This window comes from Siphateles boraxobius, unplaced genomic scaffold (genome assembly GCF_051911475.1).
Source record: "Siphateles boraxobius isolate OS27281-9 unplaced genomic scaffold, OSU_SipBor_1 13, whole genome shotgun sequence".
NCBI lineage: Eukaryota > Metazoa > Chordata > Actinopteri > Cypriniformes > Leuciscidae > Siphateles > Siphateles boraxobius.
This window is the reverse complement of record NW_027508733.1, coordinates 18,017,317-18,040,393: the sequence shown is the minus strand read 5'-3', so window position 1 is coordinate 18,040,393 and position 23,077 is coordinate 18,017,317. Positions and strand designations below refer to the sequence as shown.

The 23,077-nt window shown below is 39.5% G+C and overlaps 1 protein-coding gene across 2 annotated transcripts; it reads right to left on the bottom strand.

Annotated features, from left to right (window-relative positions):
* Positions 1 to 7,183: 7,183 nt before the first annotated feature.
* Positions 7,184 to 22,301, bottom strand: gtpbp1l (GTP binding protein 1, like). 2 transcript variants are annotated; one of them, XR_013203330.1, is made up of 12 exons: positions 21,937 to 22,301; positions 20,822 to 20,933; positions 20,567 to 20,747; positions 20,134 to 20,482; positions 19,928 to 20,051; positions 19,399 to 19,513; positions 18,945 to 19,089; positions 18,548 to 18,866; positions 17,308 to 17,486; positions 16,308 to 16,433; positions 8,521 to 10,045; positions 7,184 to 8,124 (listed from the first exon to the last, which is right to left on the bottom strand). XR_013203330.1 is itself a non-coding variant. In XM_077226230.1 (11 exons), exons 1-11 carry the CDS (start codon positions 22,102 to 22,104, stop codon positions 9,938 to 9,940), a joined length of 1,926 nt encoding a protein of 641 aa, XP_077082345.1. In that variant the 5' UTR covers positions 22,105 to 22,301; the 3' UTR covers positions 7,184 to 9,937. The 2 variants fall into 2 exon arrangements, 1 of the variants encoding a protein (XP_077082345.1); XM_077226230.1 differs by having other exon boundaries at positions 7,184 to 10,045.
* Between the last annotated feature and the right edge of the window lie 776 nt (positions 22,302 to 23,077).

Sequence of the window (23,077 nt, the reverse complement as noted above, 5' to 3'; positions counted from 1 at the left end):
CCAGTGTCACAACTCAAATTCATTGAGTTAACCAGATGCTAACATGGTACTACACAAGGTAAGAGAAAATAAGACCTAGAATATTGGTGCGTTCTTGTCCTCCTGAGAAATTTGTGCGAAGTGGTTATTTTGACGTCAGGTGCATTCAAATTACTTTGTTCGGAGAAAGATGGTTATGTAGCTTTTGCACAAAAAAAAAATACAGAACGAGTGATCTACTTCTTTAGAGTGATGAATAAAGAATGTGCATCATGTTTGTTTTTTCTTTGTTTTTTTTTCAGTTTATGAAGTTTTGACACAATACTATTGTATTTTGTACATGCAGCTTAACTAGTTTCATTGTAAATAAAAAAGTATTAATAGTTCCCTATCGTTGTCACTACGAGTTCCATCATGACGATGAATAGGGTTTCGCTTAGAAAGCCTATCAACTTCGAGTATTATAAAATGAGCCAATGGCAAAGAAATTCCATGGGTCTGCGGAATTTGCATGGTGCTACTCCGCCCTACCTCGTGGGTATAAAAAAAGGACACCGGCAACAAGCAGATATATTTTCGCTTCGGAGCCAAGAGTATCTCTTCACTCCACAGCCATTTCTGACTTCACTCTACGAGACGAGCGACTCTCCGGTGTTGGTGTGACGGCGATCCCCAGCGAGTTCACACTGCCTGCTGATCTGTGCAGTATCTGCCAGTGAGTGTGTTTCTCCCTGCTTGCTACAACATCCGCGGAGTCATTTCCTCTCACAAAAGAGCTTGCACGCGGCATGTCTTTTTAATGACGGCTTGCCCGTGCACTTCTGGTTGCGGTCGACTCATTTCCGACACTGATGGGCACATTCTCTGCTCTGCGTGTTTGGGCAATGATCACGCTAGAGCAGCGTTTGTGGATGACTCATGTTCTCTCTGCGGGAACATGACCATCGCGTCATTACGGTCGAGACTCAATAGTCTCGTTACAGAGAGAGTCCCCTTATCCACACCCCGATCTACACCCTCCACGAGAGTTGGTACTCCGGCTGGTGGCCAGGGTGACCTGAGGGTGATGGTGTGGAACAAAACGCCGACGATTCGTCCTCGGCCCACGCCCCCCTCTTCCCTGACGCAACCCGTGAGCGATAACAGGACGCCCGCGGGCCCGTCTTCGGACCCCCCGCGGGTTTCCTTTGACATTCCAGAATCAGATCTGATGTCCATCGCAACATCACAGGGCGGGCAAGAATCATCAGGAAGTGAAGATTCGGCAGTGCTGCCACCTTTGGGTGCGCATATGGCATTGGTCGAGTCGGATCCTGAGATGACGACCATGCTTTTCCGGGCCGCTGCGAGCATCGGATTAGACTCGAAACCCTCCACCATGTCCTGAGTGCGCGCTGCTGAATGATTGGTTTTTGGGTGCGGCCGCTGACACCCGTCGGCGTCCAACCCCAATACCTTTCTTCCCGGATGTGCATGAGGAGATCTCGAAATCCTGGAAGACGCCCATGTCTTCCCGTGTTCCCTCGTTGATCTCCTCCGCCTTTCCTCTCCTCGACGGGGCCGCTGCACATGGGTACACTGGGGTTCCCCCGGTTGAACACTCTCTTGCGATGCTACTGTTTCCTGAGAGTGCTTGTTCTCGGCGCGACACTAAGCACCTGTCCGAAGCCTGTAGTTTTTCGTCTACGCTTGTGGCGAAATCCTATAGAGCCGCAGGACAGGCAGCCGCCTCTCTGCATGCCATTGCCTTTTAATGAGCTGCGTGCCACCACTGACCTTGCTCTCCGAGGGACAAAAGTGGCCGCACGCTCCCTGGGTCAGGTGATGTCCACCAGTCACCTGTGGATGAACCTGGCAGATGTGGAGGATGCCGAGCGGACTCGTCTGCTCGACACCCCCATATCCCAGGTCGGCCTCTTCGGCGGTGCGGTTGAGGACTTTGCCCAACAGTTCTCAACCGCCCAGGAGCAGACTGAGGCTATCCATTATATTCTGCCCAGACGGCCCGCTGCTAAAAAAGCCCCGCCGTCAGCTCAGATCCCCCAGTCTGCCCACCGCCGAGGGCACCCTCCCGCGGCTCCCACCGCTCCAAGGCGCCACAGCCCTCTCCAGCCCTGCCCCCCGCTAAACTAGCCCCCGGGCTGCTCAGAGATGGGACTCAGTTCTTTCCAGGAGGTGGTAGCAGGTCCACTCCTTCCCCCGGTGGAACCTCGCACACCGATTCCTCGGATGATAGTGCACGCCGCCCCCGGGCCCCGCCACTCTCGTCCCCCTCTGTCACCAGACCCCTGGCAGAGCAGGCCCCTGTGGAACGCTAGTCCTTCCCTTGCCTCCTCTGTCAGGTTGCAGTTAATGACCGTGCCCCCACACCGGGCCGCAATGCCATCCACGTCCGGGCTGGTCATTCAGCTTCGCTGCACCACCGAGGGGATGTCTGTGATTCGCATGACGCTGGCACAGTCTTGGGAGCCTGGCTAGAGCTTCCCAACCTGTCCCACTGGGTCGTACAAACCATCAGGCTCGGCTATGCGATTCAGTTCGCACGGTCTCCTCCCCGCTTCAGGGGAGTCCACTCCACTATGGTCGGTGGCAATGCCCCTACCATGAGAGCAGAGGTTGCTACCCTACTGGCGAAGGGTGCGATCGAGACTGTCCCCCAAGCCGAAATGAGGTCCGGGTTCTACAGCCCCTACTTCATTGTTCCAGAGAAATCCGGTGGGTTACGGCCAATCCTGGACCTGCGCATCTTGAGCCGCCCCCTTCACAGGCTGCCGTTCAAGGTGCTCCTGGCCAAACGCATTTTCGAATGTGTGCGGCCACAGTATTGGTTTGCAGCGATCGACCTGAAGGACGCTTACTTTTATGTCTCCGTTCTCCTTCGACTCAGACCATTCCTGCGGTTTGCTGTCAAGGGGCGGGCATATCAGTACGCCGTTCTCCCATTCGGGCTAGCCCTGTCCCCTCGCGCCTTCACGAAGGTCGTCGAGGACGCCCTTGTTCCTCCATGGGAACACAGGGTTCACATCCACAACTATCTCGGCGACTGGCTAATCCTAGCTCTTTCCCAAGACCAGTTTTGCAAACAAAGGGACCTAGTGCTCATCGGAGACATGCCTATGCATTTAAGTGGAACCTCTTCGTCAACTGCTGCTCTTCTCACCGAGAAGACCACAGGATATGCCCGATCAATGTCGTGCTTTCCTTCCTGCAAGACGGGTTGGAGTGAAGGCTGTCTCCCTCCAACCTGAAAGTATATGTTGCCGCTATCGCTGTACATCATGACGCAGTTGATGGTAAGTCCGTGGGAAAGCACAACCTGGTCGGCACAACCTGGTCGTCAGGTTCCTGAGAGGAGCGAGGAGACTGAATCCTCCTCGCCCTCCTCTCGTTCCCTCTTGGGACCTCTCAGTGGTTCTAACTGCCCTGCAGAGTGCTCCCTTTGAGCCTCTGCAATCAGTGGAGCTTACGTTTTCTGTCAATTGAAACAGTGCTCCTGGTTGCATTGGCCTCCATCAAGAGGGTAGGGGACCTGCTCACATTTCTGTTGACGAAGCGTGCCTGGAATTTGGGCCGGCTTACTCTCATGTGCTCCTGAGACCCCGGCCTGAATATGTGCCCAAGGTTCCCACCCAGGTGGTGAACCTGCAAGCGCTGCCCTTGGAGGAGGCAGACCCAGCCTTGGCACTGCTCTGTTTAATATGCGCTCCTGCCTACGTAGACATAGCGCAGTGTTTCAGGACCTCAGACCAGCTCTTTGTTATGATGGGACGCTGAAGGGAAAGGCTTCTCCAAGCATTGGTTGTCTCATTGGGATGTGGACACCATTGCTTGGCTTACCAGCAGCAAGGTCGACCATGCCCCCTTGGTGTGACAGCCCACTCCACCATAGTGTGGCTTCCTCTTGGGCTCTAGTGCATGGCGGCTCGCTAACAGACATCTGCAGAGCTGTAGGCTGGGCGACACCCTACACATTCGTCAGATTCTACAATCTCCGAGTGGAGCCTGTGTACTCGCTTCAACCAGCCTGTACTAGGACCCGCTCAGGTGTCTTCGCTTGCTCGCTATTCGACTCCACAGACTGGATACGTGCGTTATTTCCTCAGGTGAGCTTCCCCGACAAGCCCTGAGTTCCTCCAGCACTGCTGACATCGACGCCAGTGTCTATTGCCTGCGCATTGGCTAGGTGCCTCCGTGTGCATGGTCCCCCCTCTGGGCATACACATGTGTATTTCCACTGTAAGCCTCTCTGAGCATGTGTCTTTCCCTTGGCAAGCCAACTTGCCACCCCTGGGGTTGAAATATTCCACCCTGCGGGCTGGACACCCCAGTGTTCTCCATATGCATCCCCCTCTGGGTCATATGTGTATTTTGTAACTACCACTGCTGAAGAGCTCACCTTAAACAAACAGTTAAACTATGTCTAATATGAAGTTAAGTGTTTGCTAAATGTTAGCAATGCCTAAAGATGTCTTCAGCTCTTTTGGCCCTATATGAATTACCCTTCGATGACTTCATGCTGCCTAGACTTTACTTCAAGGGTAGGTATAGAGCTCAACAGTTGGGTTTGGGATGTAAAAATCACATTCATTTTCTTCATAGGAAAATTGATTTTTAACAATGAGGTTGTTAATCGATGGTATATGCTTTCGTCAATCCATCAGTCTGCATCATTTCAACTTATGTTTTAAATAATCCTGCTTTAAAATTTAATTCCTGTTGAAAAACTACATCACCCATGATTTTCCTAAGTAATCTACAGAGAATCGTGCCCGTCCATGCTCACACAAATAAATCAAAAACTCACATAAAAGTGTTACAATTACCCTGTAGGTTTTTCGCTTTGTAAATAACAAAAGTGTTGAACAATCTGATGTTAAACAGATACATGACAAATTTCTTCGTCCACTTGTGTGACTCCTGATACAAGGGTAGTACACAATGTTTTGGTCTAGTTTGTCAACGCCCATTAATTTCATGATTGTATTCCACAATGCATGCTGGTTTTTGCTTTTTCTTGGTGGCCTCTCTGCCATACCTCAACACGTTCCATGTTGTTCTGATGGAATGTTGTAACCATTTTGACTGTTTATTTGTCTCTCCATGCCAAGACCATCACATTTTCATTGTGACGCATGATTGTTTCCCCAATCCTAAGGTCAGCATTTCTGACATCTCGAATGACCGGCGGTTCACCTCTGTTTTTCCTAATTGTACCACAGACATGGGTTTTCATATCAAGTAGGCTCTCACACAGTCGTACAGAGTTGTATAAGTTGTCCATAAACAATCTGTAGCCATGACCTACTAGGTGATCAGGAAGAGAGACAACCGTGTCTACCAGGGCAGCGCTTTCCCCACAGTAGGGCTTCATGTTAAAAACAGTACCCTGTATCAGAATCCCACAAGATGTAGGATTTTACTCCATATTTGATGGGTTTCTGGGGATTATCCACCCTGAAAGCTAGGCTTTTGTACAGCCTGTCAGTACAATTGTCTGGCCTTGTTGTATTATCATTGAAGTGAAGAAATCTCCATATGAAATCAAACCTGTTGTGAGGCATGACCTTGTTGAAGTATGGGGTAGCTAACATGTCATCTGTACACTAGTACATATCAAGTTCAGGCTTATGAATGATACAAGTGAGAAAAAGGAGCCCCATGAAAGTTTTCATTTCTGAAACTGTGACAGGCTTCCATGCATGACATCTAGCATGTTGTGAAGTGTCATCCATAGCCTGAATACACTGATCTGCATATAGGTTGGTCTGATCAACAATTATCTGAATCAGTACATAAGAAATGAACAACTACGTAAAGTCTACAGGTTGTTCTGAATTTCATGCCACTCAGAATCATCAGGTTCAGCATCTTCAGCTGAATGGTTCACAGTGGCCCTTGTTTGGTCACCAGCAGCACCATGTTGGAATTGGAATTACTTTCAATAAACACACATAGATACACACACACGCATATATATACAAATCCATATTACAATGTGGTAAATGTGCACAAAGAGAGAAACAATTTGGCCATTACACACTCACATATTTAAGCACACAGCCACACATAAATGCATGCACACTCACACACAAATATTATAGTGTTACATTAATTATCCAACATTGAGCATTACATGTGCATAAAGATAGAACACTTTCTCAGATATTTTCTTTTCTTGTCTAACTTCTATTTGTTCTGGCACCTGGGAACGACGAATGAGATCTTGGCCTTGAATGCATCCACTCACTGTCCGAAATATCACAGTCTGAATTGTCACTGTCCACTCTTCGACACACAGGTGAACTTTGTCTTCGTCCAGATCGACGGGTGAACGATCTATCTGCGGCAAGTCCATGACTAGAACTTTCTGTGACACAACATGTGCATCTCTCTCCCTGACTACTTCGTCCCAATCAGATTGATCAAATAATGACTGATCGGACTCGGAGTCCATCAACACCTCCAGTACTTGATCAGCCGTATACCTCAGCATTTATCTGGGCACTCTATAGTGACCTTAACAGATCCAAAAACGGAAACAGACTTCATTAACATGCACAAGTGTTTTTAAAAATGTAAAAGCTAGAGGGGAAACCTAAAATTGAATTAAAAAAAATATCTTAAGAGTTTAATGCCTTTTCAAAAACCTCAATACACTTGAACACGCCAAGGCGACACATGGTGCAGACTGGAATTGGCTTTTTGAATAACACGTTTATTGGAATCTCAGCGACACAACTGGCATCCGACCGCTCTGGTGTAGAAGGGACATAATGGGTTAGAAATTAGGAACCACTGGACTAGGTTTGACCATGTGTCTTGATGTTCGGCTGGCTTTTTAATGCCGCCACTTCAATGAGTTTTGACAAAATTACCTAAATGCCTCAGTTTTGTTGGCAAAGAGCGTTTCATATCTTTTTACGCAGCAGTGGGGCTGGGGACAGTAATTAATTTGATTCTTTTATGGCGTATTTGTTCAGCGTGTTGGAGAGAAGAGCGAATAACAAATTAGAAACGAGTGTCTGAGGGAAAATAAACTAAATGTTCACAAATAATTCAGTTCAATAGTTTCTCAGAGGAGTTGTTTCACATTAGACAAAGTAAAGACATAACAGTACAGATGAAAGACAATTAAAGTAAAATCTTTACATTTTTGATTTGTCAAAAATTACAGGGAAATGACTGATAACTGCATTTAAAAGAGTTTCTGTATAACTTCGTACTTTATTTAAAAGGATTTACAACACAAAATTATGTTTTTTTATTTTTATTTGTACATAATGTACATGCATATTTTTATGCAGAAAAACTAAATCATGCACTAAAAGGGGATTGAATCCGGGAGAAAATACCTTAAAAATCATAACCAATGCATCGAATGTTTTAAAACTTCAGACTATTTTCGTCTGAAAATCATATCACGTACCAACCTTGAGGGGAGAAAAAAAGAACCACAAAAAATAAATAATAATAATAATAATAATATCCATCAGGTTTCAGAACAAAATCTATTTTGCATAACTTGAAGGCTTGCATGTGGTCTTCATGAGCCGTTCTCTTGAGTGAACTTGTAGAGATCATGTGTAAAAAAAAACTATTTGGCGTGTAAGGTTCAAATCTACTTGGCTGCCTCGGATAAAACTAAAATAAATGTCTAAAGATCTTCCTGATAGTACAGACCTTGTGGTTCAGCTTTATTGATTCAAACGATAAGAACAGCAGATCAAACCCAAGAACGAGAACCAGAACTGCCTTGAACGATGCCTTCTGTGAATGCCGCATTGGGCTCATGAAAACTATGTAAATGAAAGCTATTGATGTTCAGTTGTGTGGGCATTGTATTTTTCTTTTGTCCATTAAAATGGCAATGGACATTATGAAACGATAGATTCAAGTTTTCGGTGTTGAACTCTGTTGGTCTGGTATCTTATCATGCACTACTTTATATTAACGGCATTTAAGGTTCATATTTAAAAGGTATAGGTCACCCAAAGGTGAAAATTTGGTCATTTACTCACCCTAAAGTCTTTCCAAACCTGCATGAGTTTGCACAATTAAACTGGGAACCATAGTTTTCAAGCTTCAAAATCACCATAAATGTGGTCCATATGACTTTTGTGGTTAATCTTTGTAGCCATTTTGTAGCTTTGTGCAAGAAATAGACCAAAATTGAAGTTGTATACAAATAATTCTTTTGAGTCACAAAACCATCTGAATGATTCATTCGCTTACAAAGATTAAAAAGTAGGGGACGTATATCAATAAATAACAACTTAAATAGTTTTGTTTCCTGCAAAAAGCTATAATACAAATTGACAAGACACAATATAGCGCACAAAAATTATGGACTACTTTTATGGTACTTTTAAGATGCCAAAAAAAAAAAAACGTTTATTTACTTACTGGCTCAATTTGCTTACAATGATTAACAGTAGGGGAAGAATATCAGTAAAAAAAAAACAAATTAAATTTCGGTTTGTTTCTTGCACAAAGCTATCATATTTCTTGAAATATAAGTATTTTGGACCACTTTTATAGTACTTTTGTGATGCAAAAAAACCCGTCATTACTTACTCAATGGCTTGATTAGTTAATAATTATTAAAAGTAGGGGAAGAATATCAATAAATAACCAGTTAAATTTAGTTTTGTTTCCCGCACAAAGCTATCACACGAATTGAGAAGACTTGAAATATAGCTCACAAATATTATGGATCTCTTTTATAGTACTTTTTTGATGCAAAAGAAACGTCATTACTGACTTGATTTGCTTACGATTAACAGTAGGGGAAGAATATAAATAAAAAAGTTAAATTTAGTTTTGTTTCCCGCACAAAGCTATCGTATGACATGAGAAGACTTGAAATATAGCGCACAAGTTTATTATGAACCACTTTTATGGTACTTTTGTGATGTCGACAAAGTAAATTCTTTACATTTGATCCGTCAAATTACAGAAAAAGTGACCGATAAAATAAAAACATTAATTGTAATTGCATGGAAAACAACAACTCTTCCACCGAAAAAAGAAAGTCATGCTGATTCGGAATAACATGACATGGTGGTAAGTAAATGACCAAATTGTCGTTTGTGTGTGAATTAGTAAACGTTTGTTCATTTTATTTGAATTTATTCAAGGTTTACTCTCGCTACTCAAAAGTGCCTCGCACAGGTAAATTAATCCGAAAAAGAGTCTAGAATAAATAAGAACAGACAGAAAAAATGGTTTAATAAGAAAGTGAAAACAGAAATCCAAATTAAATGCCACATGTCGTCTCAGTTAGCTCCCTGTTCTTTGCTGAAAAAACGTTCTTCGTTGAAAAGGTGAGACCTTTTGAAAGTAATGCTGGGTCACGAAATGAAAAAGCAACATGGGAGAGCAGAAAGCCACCTAATTTGTGATGCTCCGAGAGGGACCGGTTTTATCTGCCGTGAATGTGTGCGTCTCAGCAGCTACAACGCTCATTAAAATCAGAAGAGGATGAGGGGGCATGAGAGATTGACAAGCAGAACAGATTTCTCCCTTTCATCTCCGTTAGCATTTGCCAAATTCAATTGAAGGAGGAAAATGACATGAAAATAGCAAAATCGCTGAACACAAACAGGGATTCAGTCGTAGGCTCCTTAATTGGGTCCTCGGGGAAACATTCCGGCTACAAAATCCGGGATTTCGGGATGTTTATTACAGGATGTTAAGACTCCAATGGCTGACTGAATATTAAGTAAAAGGGTTTGATAAGGGTGAGAAAGAAAAAAAAGAGCGTGTGGACGAGGAACACAACAGCTGCTTGTCAGTCAGGGTTTTGGCACGATTGTGTCAGTGGAGATGAACGTTTCTAATTAAGGAGGTTTAGTGAGAGCAAACAAAAAAAGGAAAATAAAGGCTTTACTGCCCTCTGGTGTTCACTTAAAATGTTGAAGTCAGATGACCAGTAGCAGTGGTGGGAGATGGAGGAACCTCAGTTGCCGCTCACTCCAGTAGCTGTAGTTGTCGGTCCAGTGCCGCTGCTCAGTGATGATTTGCCTTTGTGCCGATGTCCGCCGCGTCGTCGACCACTTCCACCAGACTGAAAGAGATGATGAAAACCAAGTTATTTAGGTTGGTTTCTAGAGGTAAAGTGAGTTTTTCACTGGTCAATAGTTGATTTTTCGATGTTTTTTTAATTAGTCATTAAAGTTCATTTTTAATATCTCACTTTAAAAATATTAGGTTCTTCGAGAAGACCATTAATGCTGTAGAAGTATTGTTCATTGTTAGTTCATGTTAACTAAAGTATTGAACTAAAACCTTATTGTGAAGTAGTGTTGTCACGATACCAAAATTATTGTTTAGATACCGATACCAAGTCAAGAATTGCGATTTCGATACTTTTTCAATACTTTCCTGAAAAGGGAGAAAAATACTCTCAAATATCATTGCTATGCTTTATTTTAAAACCGAGACAACATTCTAATCATATAACACACTAGTGTTGTCACGATACCAAAATTATGACTTCGATACCATACCAGACTAAAATACCTCGATACCATAAAAAAAAAAAAAGAAAACAGTAAAAGTAACTGAAAAATATGACAGAACTTACAATTCATTGTTTAAAAAAAAAAAAATGTGTTCCTTCCCTGCTTTTTGACCATTCTCTCCAGTGCCAGTGCCAGAGTGTACCTTCTTAAAAAGATGTTTGCAACATTGACATTATTAACAATCATGTTAACATTTGCTAACCTTTCACAATTCTGAACAGGTTGGGATGACCAAAATCTTATATCTTAATATTTTTTAAATGCAATTTTATAATTACAATAACCTATAGATATTTAATTTAAATGTATCTTTGTTATTAAAAAAAAAGCAAAAATCAAATTACAAACAATATGAAAAATATTATGAGAGACAAATAAAATAAACAGTGCTTCATTTCTTTTTTGAATGCTACTGTTAAATAGATCTAGTACTGTAGCTGAAAAAAATAGTTTTCACTCTATAAATTAACTATAGACTGATTCTTAATAAATAGATACATTTATTCTGTCAAGCATTGGGTGATTGTCTATTTTCTGTTGTTTCATTACTGTAACATTAATTACACAGAATATTAGGCTGCTGGTCCGGCCCTTTAAAGGGGTGGTAAAACACGATTTCACTTTTCTAACTTTAGCTAGTGTGTAATGTTGCTGTTTGAGCATAAACAACATCTGCAAAGTTACAGCGCTCAAAGTTCAAAGCAAAGGGAGATATTTGCTTTTAAAAAATTCAATTTCTTTTGGACTACACAACATTCCATGGGATATGCTGACGTCAGCATATCCCATTATTTACATGAACCCCTCCTCCGAGAATACTTAATAAGCGGGGCTAGGCTATTTTATATTACTGTTTTGGAGATGAGTTGTCGCAGTGCCGTCGAAACGCTGCTGTTATTTTTATCCCGGTTGCAGGTCCACTTTGTTCAGCCTTCCTAGGGACGAGGAAGTTAGGGATCAATGGTTAAAATTTATTTTTAACTTGGTCCCTCATAATTATTACCCAAATCTCGCTCTCTGTGCTGCACATGTTACGGAGGAAAGCTTTCACAATCTTTGCGAGCTCAATGCATGATTCGCACATCGGCTTGTGCTGAAAGATGGAGCAGTTCCAACTTTAAGAACAGGAGCTGTTGTTTACGGGCCACAACCTGTAAGTATGATTTATTTTTCGTCGATGTGTTTTCCAGTAATAGTTCGTATTGTTAATTGTACGTTGTAGCAAGGAAGTAAACAAATGACAACGCTGTTTGGCTCTGCTGGTTTGTTAAATGCTCATTCATACTTAACGTTATCCGACAAACACCTAACGTTACACACTTTTTTTTTAATCTCAACAGCGAACTTGGAACTAGTGTAAATTATTTTTTGATTAGAGCTTTTATGTTTATCTACATGCTTGTTTATCTACAGGCATGCTAAACATGGTCCTGTGTTTGATTTGGCAGCCGATGTTTAGTGTTCGTTTTGGGTTAATAGTTCTGTCGACAGATATTTGTCTACAATCGTTCTAAAAATACAAAAGTAACAGTGCCATACAGTCAGAAACGATCACTATAGATCCACAGTCTTTGAGGACTGTAGTATAATTTGTTAAAAACGATTATATGAAATTCTTGTTTATGAAGCTTATTTTTTTGTCATTCTATAATAATTAGTACAATTAAATAACAGCGCATGTAAAAAGTAATGAGAGAACAAAAAAAAAAAAACCTTTCTGAAACGCCGTTTAACAGCCGTTCTTGAACAGGTTCTGCTCGATCATCTTCACTAACATTTCATTGTTTATAAAGCCGGTGACACACTGGCTGCGTGGCGTAAGCGTCTCAGTTGCGTGGCGTGTCCGTTTTTATTTCGGCCACCATGTTAACAGGTTAGAGCTTGCAGACTGCCTGCGTGACGCACGTCTCAGGCGGAAAACGCGTGCATGCTAGAAATAGAACCGACGCCTATTTTTCACGCGACACGCAAGCGTGTTGGAAGGGTTTCCAGGCAAAATAGAATAGGTAAAGATGTTATATGTTATTTTGTACACAAATATTAATAAATTACATTTTGATGGTTGAAAGTCTAGGTTTTGACATAAATTCAGATATAAATATAATTTAAAAAATAAATAAATAAATAATTATCAATTTTCAAATATTGCACCTGTCAATACAGAATGAAATATTGTGTAGTCTATTTTGCTGTCAATACTGCTGACAGTGTCTTTATCAGTAGGCTTTATATTTATGCTTAACATGAAGTAGGCAATATAGGGCTTCCACAACTCTCTCCCATATGTTGAACAGGGGTGATCCGTGTCAGCAGTGCCGCGTCAGACACGATTCTGATGTGCAAAGACACAGAAAACACGAATCAGCCGCCACCCAGCTGACACGCAACAGAAACGCCACGCTCACACCACGCAGCCAGTGTGTCACCGGCCTAATACACACCAAAGCACAAACTAGGCTACCGGTTAAGGTACGGGGCGTGACGTTTCCGGAGAACGTGCACTAGTCGGTTAGCGAATCACAACACACTGGGCCAGCTAACCAATCTGAGCCCATTGCGTAGTTTTGAGGGACTGGCTTCATAGAACCAGGAAACCATCAGACCGTTTTTACAAGGATGGGCAGAGCAGTGTGGAATAAAGGTAAAATATATGAAAAATAATGCAATTTTTAAAAAACGAAGCATGAACACATGTTACAGTGCACCCCAAGCATGAACACATGTTACAGTGCACCCCACAAACACAATCAAGCCTTTGAAAAAATGCATTTTACCGCCCCTTTAAGACCTGCACGTAGGCTACCCAATGGAACACATACGATTTTTTTTTACAAACGGTTTACATTCAATAAAGACACACCCGACTGTGTTTACGTGAATACTTGCCAGCACGTCCCGCGCTTTATTTTCTCATGCATGCATGTTTCGCTGTGTGTATATATTTTACTGTTCTGCTTCCGTTGTTTAGTGAATGAAAACAGTGGAAGCAGAGCTCTGCACACACATCCTGACTCCGGCTGTCACACATCGACGCAAATTAAAGAAATACTGCTCTTATTATTTAGAGTGCTGTAACTCTTAAAGTACCGGTACTAATAAAATTTCATATCATAGCCTACTGATTTTAATAACTGGGTATCGCGATACCTTTCTAGTACCGGTGTATCGTGCAACACACACACACATATATATATATACACATATAGTTTTTTTAAAATTGAAAATAGAAGGCTCACTTCAAAATACCAAGTTGTTTGAAAAACACATTTTGTTCCCCATAACAATTTTGGACTTTTATCAGTTTGCCAAAATCAAGTAATTTCTAAATTTAACAAAATTCTCTTTCATTTTTTTATTTTTTTTTCCCATTTAAGTTAATGGCAAATAAAGTTTGGATTGATTTTGAGCAACTTTCAACTGAATGTGATTATAAAAACCACAAAACAAAAATATTTAGATGCTTCTTTCATGGGTGGTTACTAGAGATCGGGGGAATTTCTCACTGGCAATTTTTTGTAAAAGTGTATCATGTGTCATCAAATTGAAAAAAATAATAATAAATCAATAAATATTTAATTCTTTTTTAGTAATTTTCTCCTTAGAAAAACAAACAATAAATACATTTTATTTGTGTATTAAAAGCACATTAAAGTTAGTCGTGTCATCAAATAAAATAAATCAATACATATTAATTGTTTTTTTTGTGTGTGGTAATTTTCTCCTTAGCAAAACAAATGAAACTTACATTTTATTTATTTTGACACAATTCTCTTTCATTTTTTGAAATTCAATGAATCTCAGACCTTCTCATTTTTAATTAATTTATTTCCTGAATTCAACAGTTTATCAGCTAGTTGATAGTTTCTTTAGATTTTTTAATTAATGGCAATTAAAGACTAAAATTAATTGACTTTGTGGGAAATTTAAATCAATTATGTTCATAAACCTTTAATTTAAAGTAACACTAGGTAACTTTTCAACTTTCATAATATATTTCCAAGTCTCTTGTGATGGTACATCGACTTACAATAGGTTGAATGACACGTCTGCCATAGCCTGACGGGGTCTGTAGCGTTTTTAATCGTACTTTTAAACTTCGGGTTTCGGGTAGTAACCGGCGAACAAAGAGAACTACAAAATTCGACTGCTTTACGGCATATACGTCACTTCCACCACTTCCTTAAAATCGGACGTGCGAGCCAAATGTTATAGTCATGGCCGAAGCGGCACAGAAAAACAAGAAAGCAAAGGTTTTATCGGAGCAAAGCAAAAAGAGAAAAAGAGAAAGTGATCGCGTTAAAGGCAGAACGAGGATCAACATTGGGCCAGCGTTTTCTTGCTGGACTAGTAAGTATATTGCTTACATACTATCTCTTTGTTTTGTTTTTGTCTGGCTGACTATGTTACGGAAGCTATCTTATCCTCCGTTTATCTTCATGAATCAAGTAATGATAGTAGAGTAGCAAATTATCAATCTGGTAGCTAGTAAACGATATTCTAATTTTTGATGGTTAGCTATCGCTAGCATTCTCGTTCTGATTTGAACTTTGCAATCGATGAAATGCAAATAGCAAATGTTTGACCTAAAAAGTGTACTCTACTCAACATGTACAAAGAAAAAAATCAAATGAAAGCCTATGTCAAAACGGCGTGTACAAGTTTGGTAGGGGCTACATTCTTGCAAGTAAATATATAAGATGTACAAAATCATATTTTAGGATACCTAACATGTCTGTGATTTGTTTATTTGTCTTGCATCAAGCTATATTGCAAATCGATTTGTAAAATTTGCAGATTTATTTATGGTTGCTTGATATTATAATATTGACGATATATGGTTATTATCTACCACTCAAAGATTGCATTGAAGTATCATATAGATTCAGTAAAACGGTAACCAATAGACTAGGCTACTATAATGACACTGGCTTGTAAACGTGATCATCGCGATCATTTGTCGTTAGAAAAAAAATAAAACCCATGAAATTATATTCATATGACATGCTGAAATATATGCCACTGTACCTGGGATAAAGACATTTCACACACGACGCAAGTAGAACAACTGCATGCGACCTCCTCCTACAGTGTTCAGGGCTATCATGGTTGTCAACACATTCACGTGCATATGTAGGATGACAGAGTTTACGATAGTAGTAGAGGACAATACTGTTTCCCAACTGTAGGTGGACCCCGAGAGCAAAAGTTACCTGGTGTCACTTTAAGATCTCAATAATGGTGAATGAAGACAACTTCATTATTTGAACACCATTTAAATAGAAACAAACTCAGAATTTGGTCTGCAGCGACCGTTAATGGAAAAAAACGATTAACCGTTAAGTCTAATGAAAGAGTTAGGTGATTTGTTGCATTAAAATACTGTTCAGGAAATAAATCAGCCTAATGCACTACATTAAGACACTAATGTCCTTTATAGTCATGAAAGTATTGCTCTTAATACCTCTGTGATTTACACTACTGAAAATGTAATGAAAAGTTTGACCTTAAAGGGCTTAAAAACCCTTTTACCTTCACTTCACATTTATTTCTCTGCATTTTTTTTTTACTTATTCTCTCCGTTTTCACCTTTATAAAGTGTCTCGTCATCCCCTGCTGAACACAAAGGCGGAGGAGAAGAGGAAAAAGAGAAAAGGGAGGTTTGGTGTATTGGGGATAAAAAGGGTCGAGAAATTTCAAGGGACCGCAAGAATCCATTAACGTCTGGAGATGAATATTACTCAGCCCGAAGGGAACTTTAAATCAAAAGAGATATGAAGCCAGTATATGCAATAACGTTTCTCTCACCAGTTGTCCCATTTGAGGGCTTCCTTCCATCTGTGTAGCTTCCTCGCTGACTGATGAAGACCCTTCCACCTGTGAAAATGTTTTCTTGGTAGACTGCATCTTGGCCAGAGGCTTGGTTTGAAGCAGCTGTCGTACACGCACAAACAGACAGGAGTTTCAGAAGGAAATTATGCATCGCCAGTTTTTATGACTCATGCTGGAAGGTAACGAATCCTTATTTACTGTAGAGACGTCAATCATGCATATTTCATAATGTCAGCCAATACAGTAAAACCGATTCAGATGGATAAATCTCAAAGAACCTGCCAAGAACGTCATATTTTACACCAAAATAAAAAGAATTGAAAGAATTATAATTTTCACAAAGAATATGAAACCTATTTTTTTGGACCACTAAGATTTTTTTTTTCATGGTATTGCTACTGCCATTAAAAGTAATGCATTTTTTTTATGAATATGATTAAAAATAATTCAACAATATTTAAATAAAAATATAAAAGTGTTTAAAGTGTAGAGTATTTATATCTATGTTGTATATTGTCATTAATGTATGTTGTTTTAACACAGTGTGTTTTATTATATATGTAAAATTTATTTTATTTTGATTTTGGGGTGATATGTACAGAAGCTTATTTCCGCCACGTAATAAAAAATAAAGTAATTGCAACCTTTTCTTACAGTTTTGACTTTTCAGAATTTCTCAGAATTGCACGTTTATATCCCGCAATTCTAAAATAAAATAAAACAAATTGAGAAGAAAAGTCCGAATTGTGATATATAAACTCGCAATTGTGAGAAAAGTCAGAATTGTGGGATATAAATTCGCAATTAAGAAAAAAAGGTCAGATACAAACTTAAAATTGCGAGCTAAAACATTTGAATTGTCAGATATAAACTCAATTCTGAAAGAAGTCTTCCATATAAAATGTGTCCTTGACTTTCTTTTTAAAAATGAATTTTTTTGTTTTTAAACTCTTTTCATGAGCGTATGACCTCTGACCTTAGTGATAGTGCCCACGGCCTTGGTCCTGCCCTCCCTGAAGACGAGTCTCTGGTCCGTGTGAAGGTACTCAGGGGTTTTGATGAAACGAAAGTGTACGGTGGCTTTGTCCCCCGTCCGTAAACAGTTTTTGTTCATGCTGATTATGGTGGCGGTCTGTCTGATACTGCCACAGTGAACTATGACACAGAGAAACTCATGAAAAAAGTGATGTAAAATCTTATTTCCCCAAATTCAAACATTAAATTCACATATATTTCAAAAGTATTAAACAATTATAATTTTTTATACCCAATTTCATAAAGGTAAAATAAAGTAGATTTATACTTATAATATTGATCGAAATAAAATATAAAATAAAAATAAAATGAAATAAAAATGGTATCTGACAAAATATATAAATATTATTAATGATTTATATATAAATATTTATAAAAAAATATGCAAAAGGGGGATCAAATTACATTTTCAGTTTTTTTAAGGGTAAAATTAATTAAAATTAGTTAAAAAAATATTGAACAATTAGTTACCTTTTTCTGGTGCCTAAAGTATAAATAATGAGATCGTTGGGTTTTTAAATAAATACAATTTTAAATAAATAATTTACTGCTTTAAAAATCCAAGTATCTTATTTTTAATCTTTTTTATTTATATTTTTATTTAAATTTTGTTATAAATATTTCATTAAAACATTTCATATTACAAGAAACAAAAATATTTGAAAAAGATTATTCAATATTTAATATAGATTATATAAAAAATAATGTTCATTCAATTTATAGAATAAAAAAAATGTTTTATTTAACAATCTTTTTATTAAATGTTTAAGATTACATGTAAAATAAAACTATTTGTTATCATCATGAGTGATTTCCATTACACGAGAGTAGATGTTAAAACTTCATGCTGATTTGTACTCGGCTTTCGCCAAGATAATCACCAACTAAGACGTAGCTTTACAGTAACCTATGCTTCTCCATCCATTTACGCTTCTTTCCATCTAGTGACGTGAATCTTCTGTCTGGTGTTAATACAGTGTATTGCGCGTCAGCACACACAACGGCTGCAACCACAGTGCGGTCCCCCATAACAACCCTCTGGATTGAGCGGAGTAGGGAACATCTCTAGGGTCTTCAAGTGGGCACCTTCCGTCCTCAGTGTTTCGTCGACTAGCCCACGACACCTCAAGAGGGGTAACAAAAATTCAGTCGAAAATGTTATATTTGTCTTTTCTACTCACCCATAGCTTGGTATCTCGGCGCTATCGTCGTCGGATGGTGGAGTACGAGAATCTCAGCCTCAAACTCCCAGCATGCCTGTGGGTTGAGGCGGGGCGACACCATTACCATTCCCTTCCTGATAGACGAGCGCTTGATTTTCTTCAGGGCGAACGAGGCCGTCTGCCCACCGCGCACTTCTTTAACAGTCATGCGTTTGCGGTGGATGGATTTGACGACAATGGGGATGAAGACGCCAAGAGGATCTGGACCGAGGAGTAACGTGTCGTTCAGCCGTATTAATCCACGTAAAGTAGTCCCTGATACTACAGTGCCTACACCCTGAGGAACATACAGTACAAGTGGTTAAAACGACTGGGGAAGAGGTAGAGAGAAAGACAAGGACAGTATATGGCATACCGGAACTGAATACGTGTCATCAATCTGAAACTCCGGGGGCTCGCCATCTTTAAATGAGGTTCTGGGGGACAGCAGGTTCAGGAACATTTTCAACAAGTCCATGTTTTCACCCGTCACATTCGAGATCTGGAAAATCGGACACATCCTAGCCACAAAAATAATGCTTTGATTTAGTATGCAGTATTATTTCAGGTGACATTAATAACTCTCAAACTGATATGAAGATTCTTTGGGGGAAAAATAAAAAAAATTGTTAACTTTTCCAAAATCTTTTTTTTCGATTTTTTTTCACGTAATCAATTTAAATATAGTCACAGGAGTTGTAACATTTGTAACATAATAAAAGTGTTTTTTTTATATTAATTTCATTCTTGGTGGTTGATTAGTGGCCCAATGTTAAAAAAAAAGATTCTTCCATTTTATTGGCTGACAGGTGAAAATTTGGTAAAATTACCTCTCTGAGCTGAAGTTCGAGGCGGTTACGATGACATCATCCTTGTTTTGCACCAAAACTGGAATTTTTCTGCATCCTGGTGATTTGAGTAACCTCTGTAATAACTTTAGTGTCTCTACAGCACAAACAAACACAAATACGACTGTCAGATTTGTCAGGGTCGAATGCTGGCTAGTTTGATATTTTACATCAACTTTTGACAGCACTCGTGGAATATTTTTGATTCAAATAAGATTTATATTTTTTTATTTAACTTCGTTATACTGGATTCTTACAACTTCATAAAAATGATAATTTTTGCATGAAATGTGCAAGGATACCAGAAAGGGGCTGCTTCTAGTTTTTACGAAAGCAAAAAACACAATTCAGTCAAATATTAAATCTATATATATATTCTACTCACCCATATCTTGGTTATATTGTCATTGGATGGTGCAATAGTAGATTAAATTATTGTCTACACTAATCAACATTATGCCACAAATGCTGTTGATAAAACTCCTGGAGTAAAATAAAAGATTTGCGTTACCTTGTAAGATGTTAGCGGGACACATGTCTATCTTAGTTACGACTACAAAAACAGGAACGTTGAGGGCCAGAGCGAGACCGAGGTGCTCTTTAGTCATGCCAATGATTCCAGCATTACTTCCCACCTTCATGACAAAGAAAAAGACAAAGTTCATAAAACTTAACCTGCCCAGTATGTACCCTTGAGGCACACCTACCCCTTCTCACCATTAGCATGCAGAAGTCTGGCAGGTGGCCAGTCATTCCGAATACAGTGGTCTTCAGATACTTCTCATGCCCCGCCAGGTCGATAAATGTGATGACCTTTGACGATCTCTCGCAGATCTTGGTCCAGTCAAGGCTCCCCCCGTGATTGTCCGGTTTGTTGACCACCTGGCCTTCCTGGTCAAAACCCAGGATGTCATTGCCGACGCTGCTGGTCCGGCCGCTTTCCATCTCGTGTTTGTGGCGGAAGAGCTTCTGACGGGCGAATCCGCGACCGTTGTCGAGCTCGCCATGGGTTAGGACGCCCAGTAGTGTGCTTTTTCCAGCGTCTACATTACCTACGACCGCCACTCTGAGGCAAAAATTGTGAACAAAGTTTCTTTAAGAAAAAAAAAAACTTTTTATATATATAGGTTCTTTGCAAACCTCTTCTAACCTGACTTCCAAGAAGTCTGTCTCTCCTACGCGGCGCCTGATGAGATAATCGTGGACGTGTCCCGCCGTCTCTGTCCTCTCTCTCAGCAGAATCAGGTCACCTTCAACCTGTTCGCAAAGAGACTGCACCGTAGCGACAGATGCTTCCATATCCCGCTCATCCAAACCATAATCACCACCGTCTGAGAGACAGAGACACCAAGAATTTATCAGCATTCTAAATAGGTCATTTACATTTGGGAAAACACAACCTTACCTGTCCCCATGCCAACCACATAGATGGTTTCTCCGCATCCTTCCTCCATTCGTTCTCGCAGCTGCTTTTGTAAACAGTCATACTGCTCTCCTGTAGGGCTGACCAGTGCAAACTGACAACAAATAACATAATTGCATTATTAAAGTAACTTCTAAGAAAAAAAGAGGGATTTGCTGATAACGCATTTAACTATATAACTTTATTTAAAATACAAAAATATTGGTTTGCATCTCATATATTTAATATCTATATACAGTGACACCAAAAGGAATTTGGAGACTTGTGTAAAAGAAAGAACTATGGAAGCTTGTTTCTGCCATGCAATAAAAATTAAAAAGGTAATTGCTTTTAATCTAACAATTCAGATTTCATTTCTCAGAATTGTGAGATATAAAAAGTCAGAATTGCCAGCAGATTTTTCTCAGAATTGTGAGTTTATACAGTATCCCACAATTCTGAGTTTATAACTCACAATTATACTTTTTATGTTTTATTCCCTGGCAGAAAGCTTCCATGAAGAAGTGTATGAATGTCATTAAATTCCATAAAAAAATATAATTCAAAAATAATGATAGCACAAGCACACTTTTCAAGTTCACAAAAATTAATTTCATTGCTTTAGACAGCCGATTACAACTGCCCCTTTTCTGAGCCATTTTTGCCAGTTTCGGTTTTATTGAAATATAATATAATTTATTATTTTTTATTATTACAAACCTAAGAAACATCTTTATGTATAAATTTAAAAAAAAAATTCTTAAACGAATACATGTGTTTATTTAAAATAAACTTTGTTTGATATTTTTAAGCCTTAAGGGGGCACCTAAAAACCCTTATTTGAAGCTAAACTTTTACATTTTGCAGTTTTACATCCATTAAAATCAAGTTTAGGTTAGAACGCGTAGACGCACATAAGTCTGGGGTCTCACTCAGAACTGTTGATGTAATGCCAGCTGGCGTTCACACGCACAGCCGACGTGTCACTCATGCAACGTTTGCACTGAATTCAAACTTGTTAATTGTGTTTCAAAACCACGCATTTGATCAAATAAACTCTTGTATTAACTCATGTACACAAAGAAGCGTTCAGATCAGCTGTCAGGCCTGAAAGCCACCTTGCTAGTGAGGTCTAAATGATCCTCGGCTTCCCCGTTCTGGTTGTCTCCGGCGTCGCTGAGCTCAGCGCCGGGCGAATCCTCCGTGCAACCCGGGTCAGGTGCGAACATACAAGCCGGCACCACCGACTCCACCGCGGGGATTAAACAGGACTCCGTCGCCGCCATGTGCTCCTCCAGCCTTGTCCTGGAAAAGAGATTTGATCTAGTCAAGTTTGGCTTTTCGCTGATTCCGAATCTTGGGTAAGTTTTGTTTAATCTCACAACTTGGTCACTCTTTAACGCAGTCTACATGCACTTTTTGAATAAGGAACATGGGCCCTCTGGGGAGACACGCCTACTCGTGAATAATTAAGTATTGACATAGAAGTCTTGAGGAAGCCTTTCTAAACTTAAAGTGTCTTTTATTAACTTATTTTTTTTTTAAATATACTGTCTGTGAAATTGGATTTATTTTAATACACGTTTTTCACGGGGCATACTGTGAAAAAAGTTATTAAAAGTAAGACTTACCGTACCCGTTCATCTGTAATGTAAGCACTTTTAAAATGAAAGCGACGCCTACTCTAATAATTAACTAACCAAGTTTGAATGAGTACTTCTAAACTTAATTATTATTTTGTATTAAATGAGACTTTTAATGAAAATAAAGTTGGATTTAATTTGCTGTTCTTTTAAAAAGTCGACTTTAATGAACATACTCGTGTAGACGTAGGCTTTGAGAATGGGACGTTCGTCAAGCCGCCTAATAATAAAATGACAGTGCCAGCAGACGAGTCTAAACAAGTCTCTGTAGTAGCAATACATTTTAAATGTTTTTAAATGTTAATCTAATACATGATTGAGATTTGTTTTAATTGATATATAATGAATCAAGACAAGAGTTTGGGAAAGGGTATTTCATTCCCCCTTCTATTTCTCTATGAACATCTTTTTCACTGTTTTGATAATTAGAGAACACATTTATGAAATGTAGAACTTGAGACAAATGTAGCTAATTACAATTAATTAACCAATCAAATTTAAGGAGGACTAAATACAATTAAAATGTAATATTCTAAAAGTCATTCTCCCTTTCAATCAGTGGGTTGATTTTTGGCCCTGGGAACCAATCTTGCTATCGGTCCACTCGTCGTTATCT

What these genes read in the sequence shown, in the direction of transcription:
- gtpbp1l (XM_077226230.1), bottom strand. Translation starts at nt 22,104, where the DNA reads ATGGCGGCGACGGAGTCCTGTTTAATCCCCGCGGTGGAGTCGGTGGTG. An exon ending in CAGACTTCTGCATGCTAATG is followed by an intron (nt 20,052 to 20,133) that starts GTGAGAAGGGGT and finishes TTTGTCATGAAG; the next exon opens with GTGGGAAGTAATGCTGGAAT. An exon ending in GCCGAGATACCAAGCTATGG is followed by an intron (nt 17,487 to 18,547) that starts GTGAGTAGAAAA and finishes TCTGTGTCATAG; the next exon opens with TTCACTGTGGCAGTATCAGA.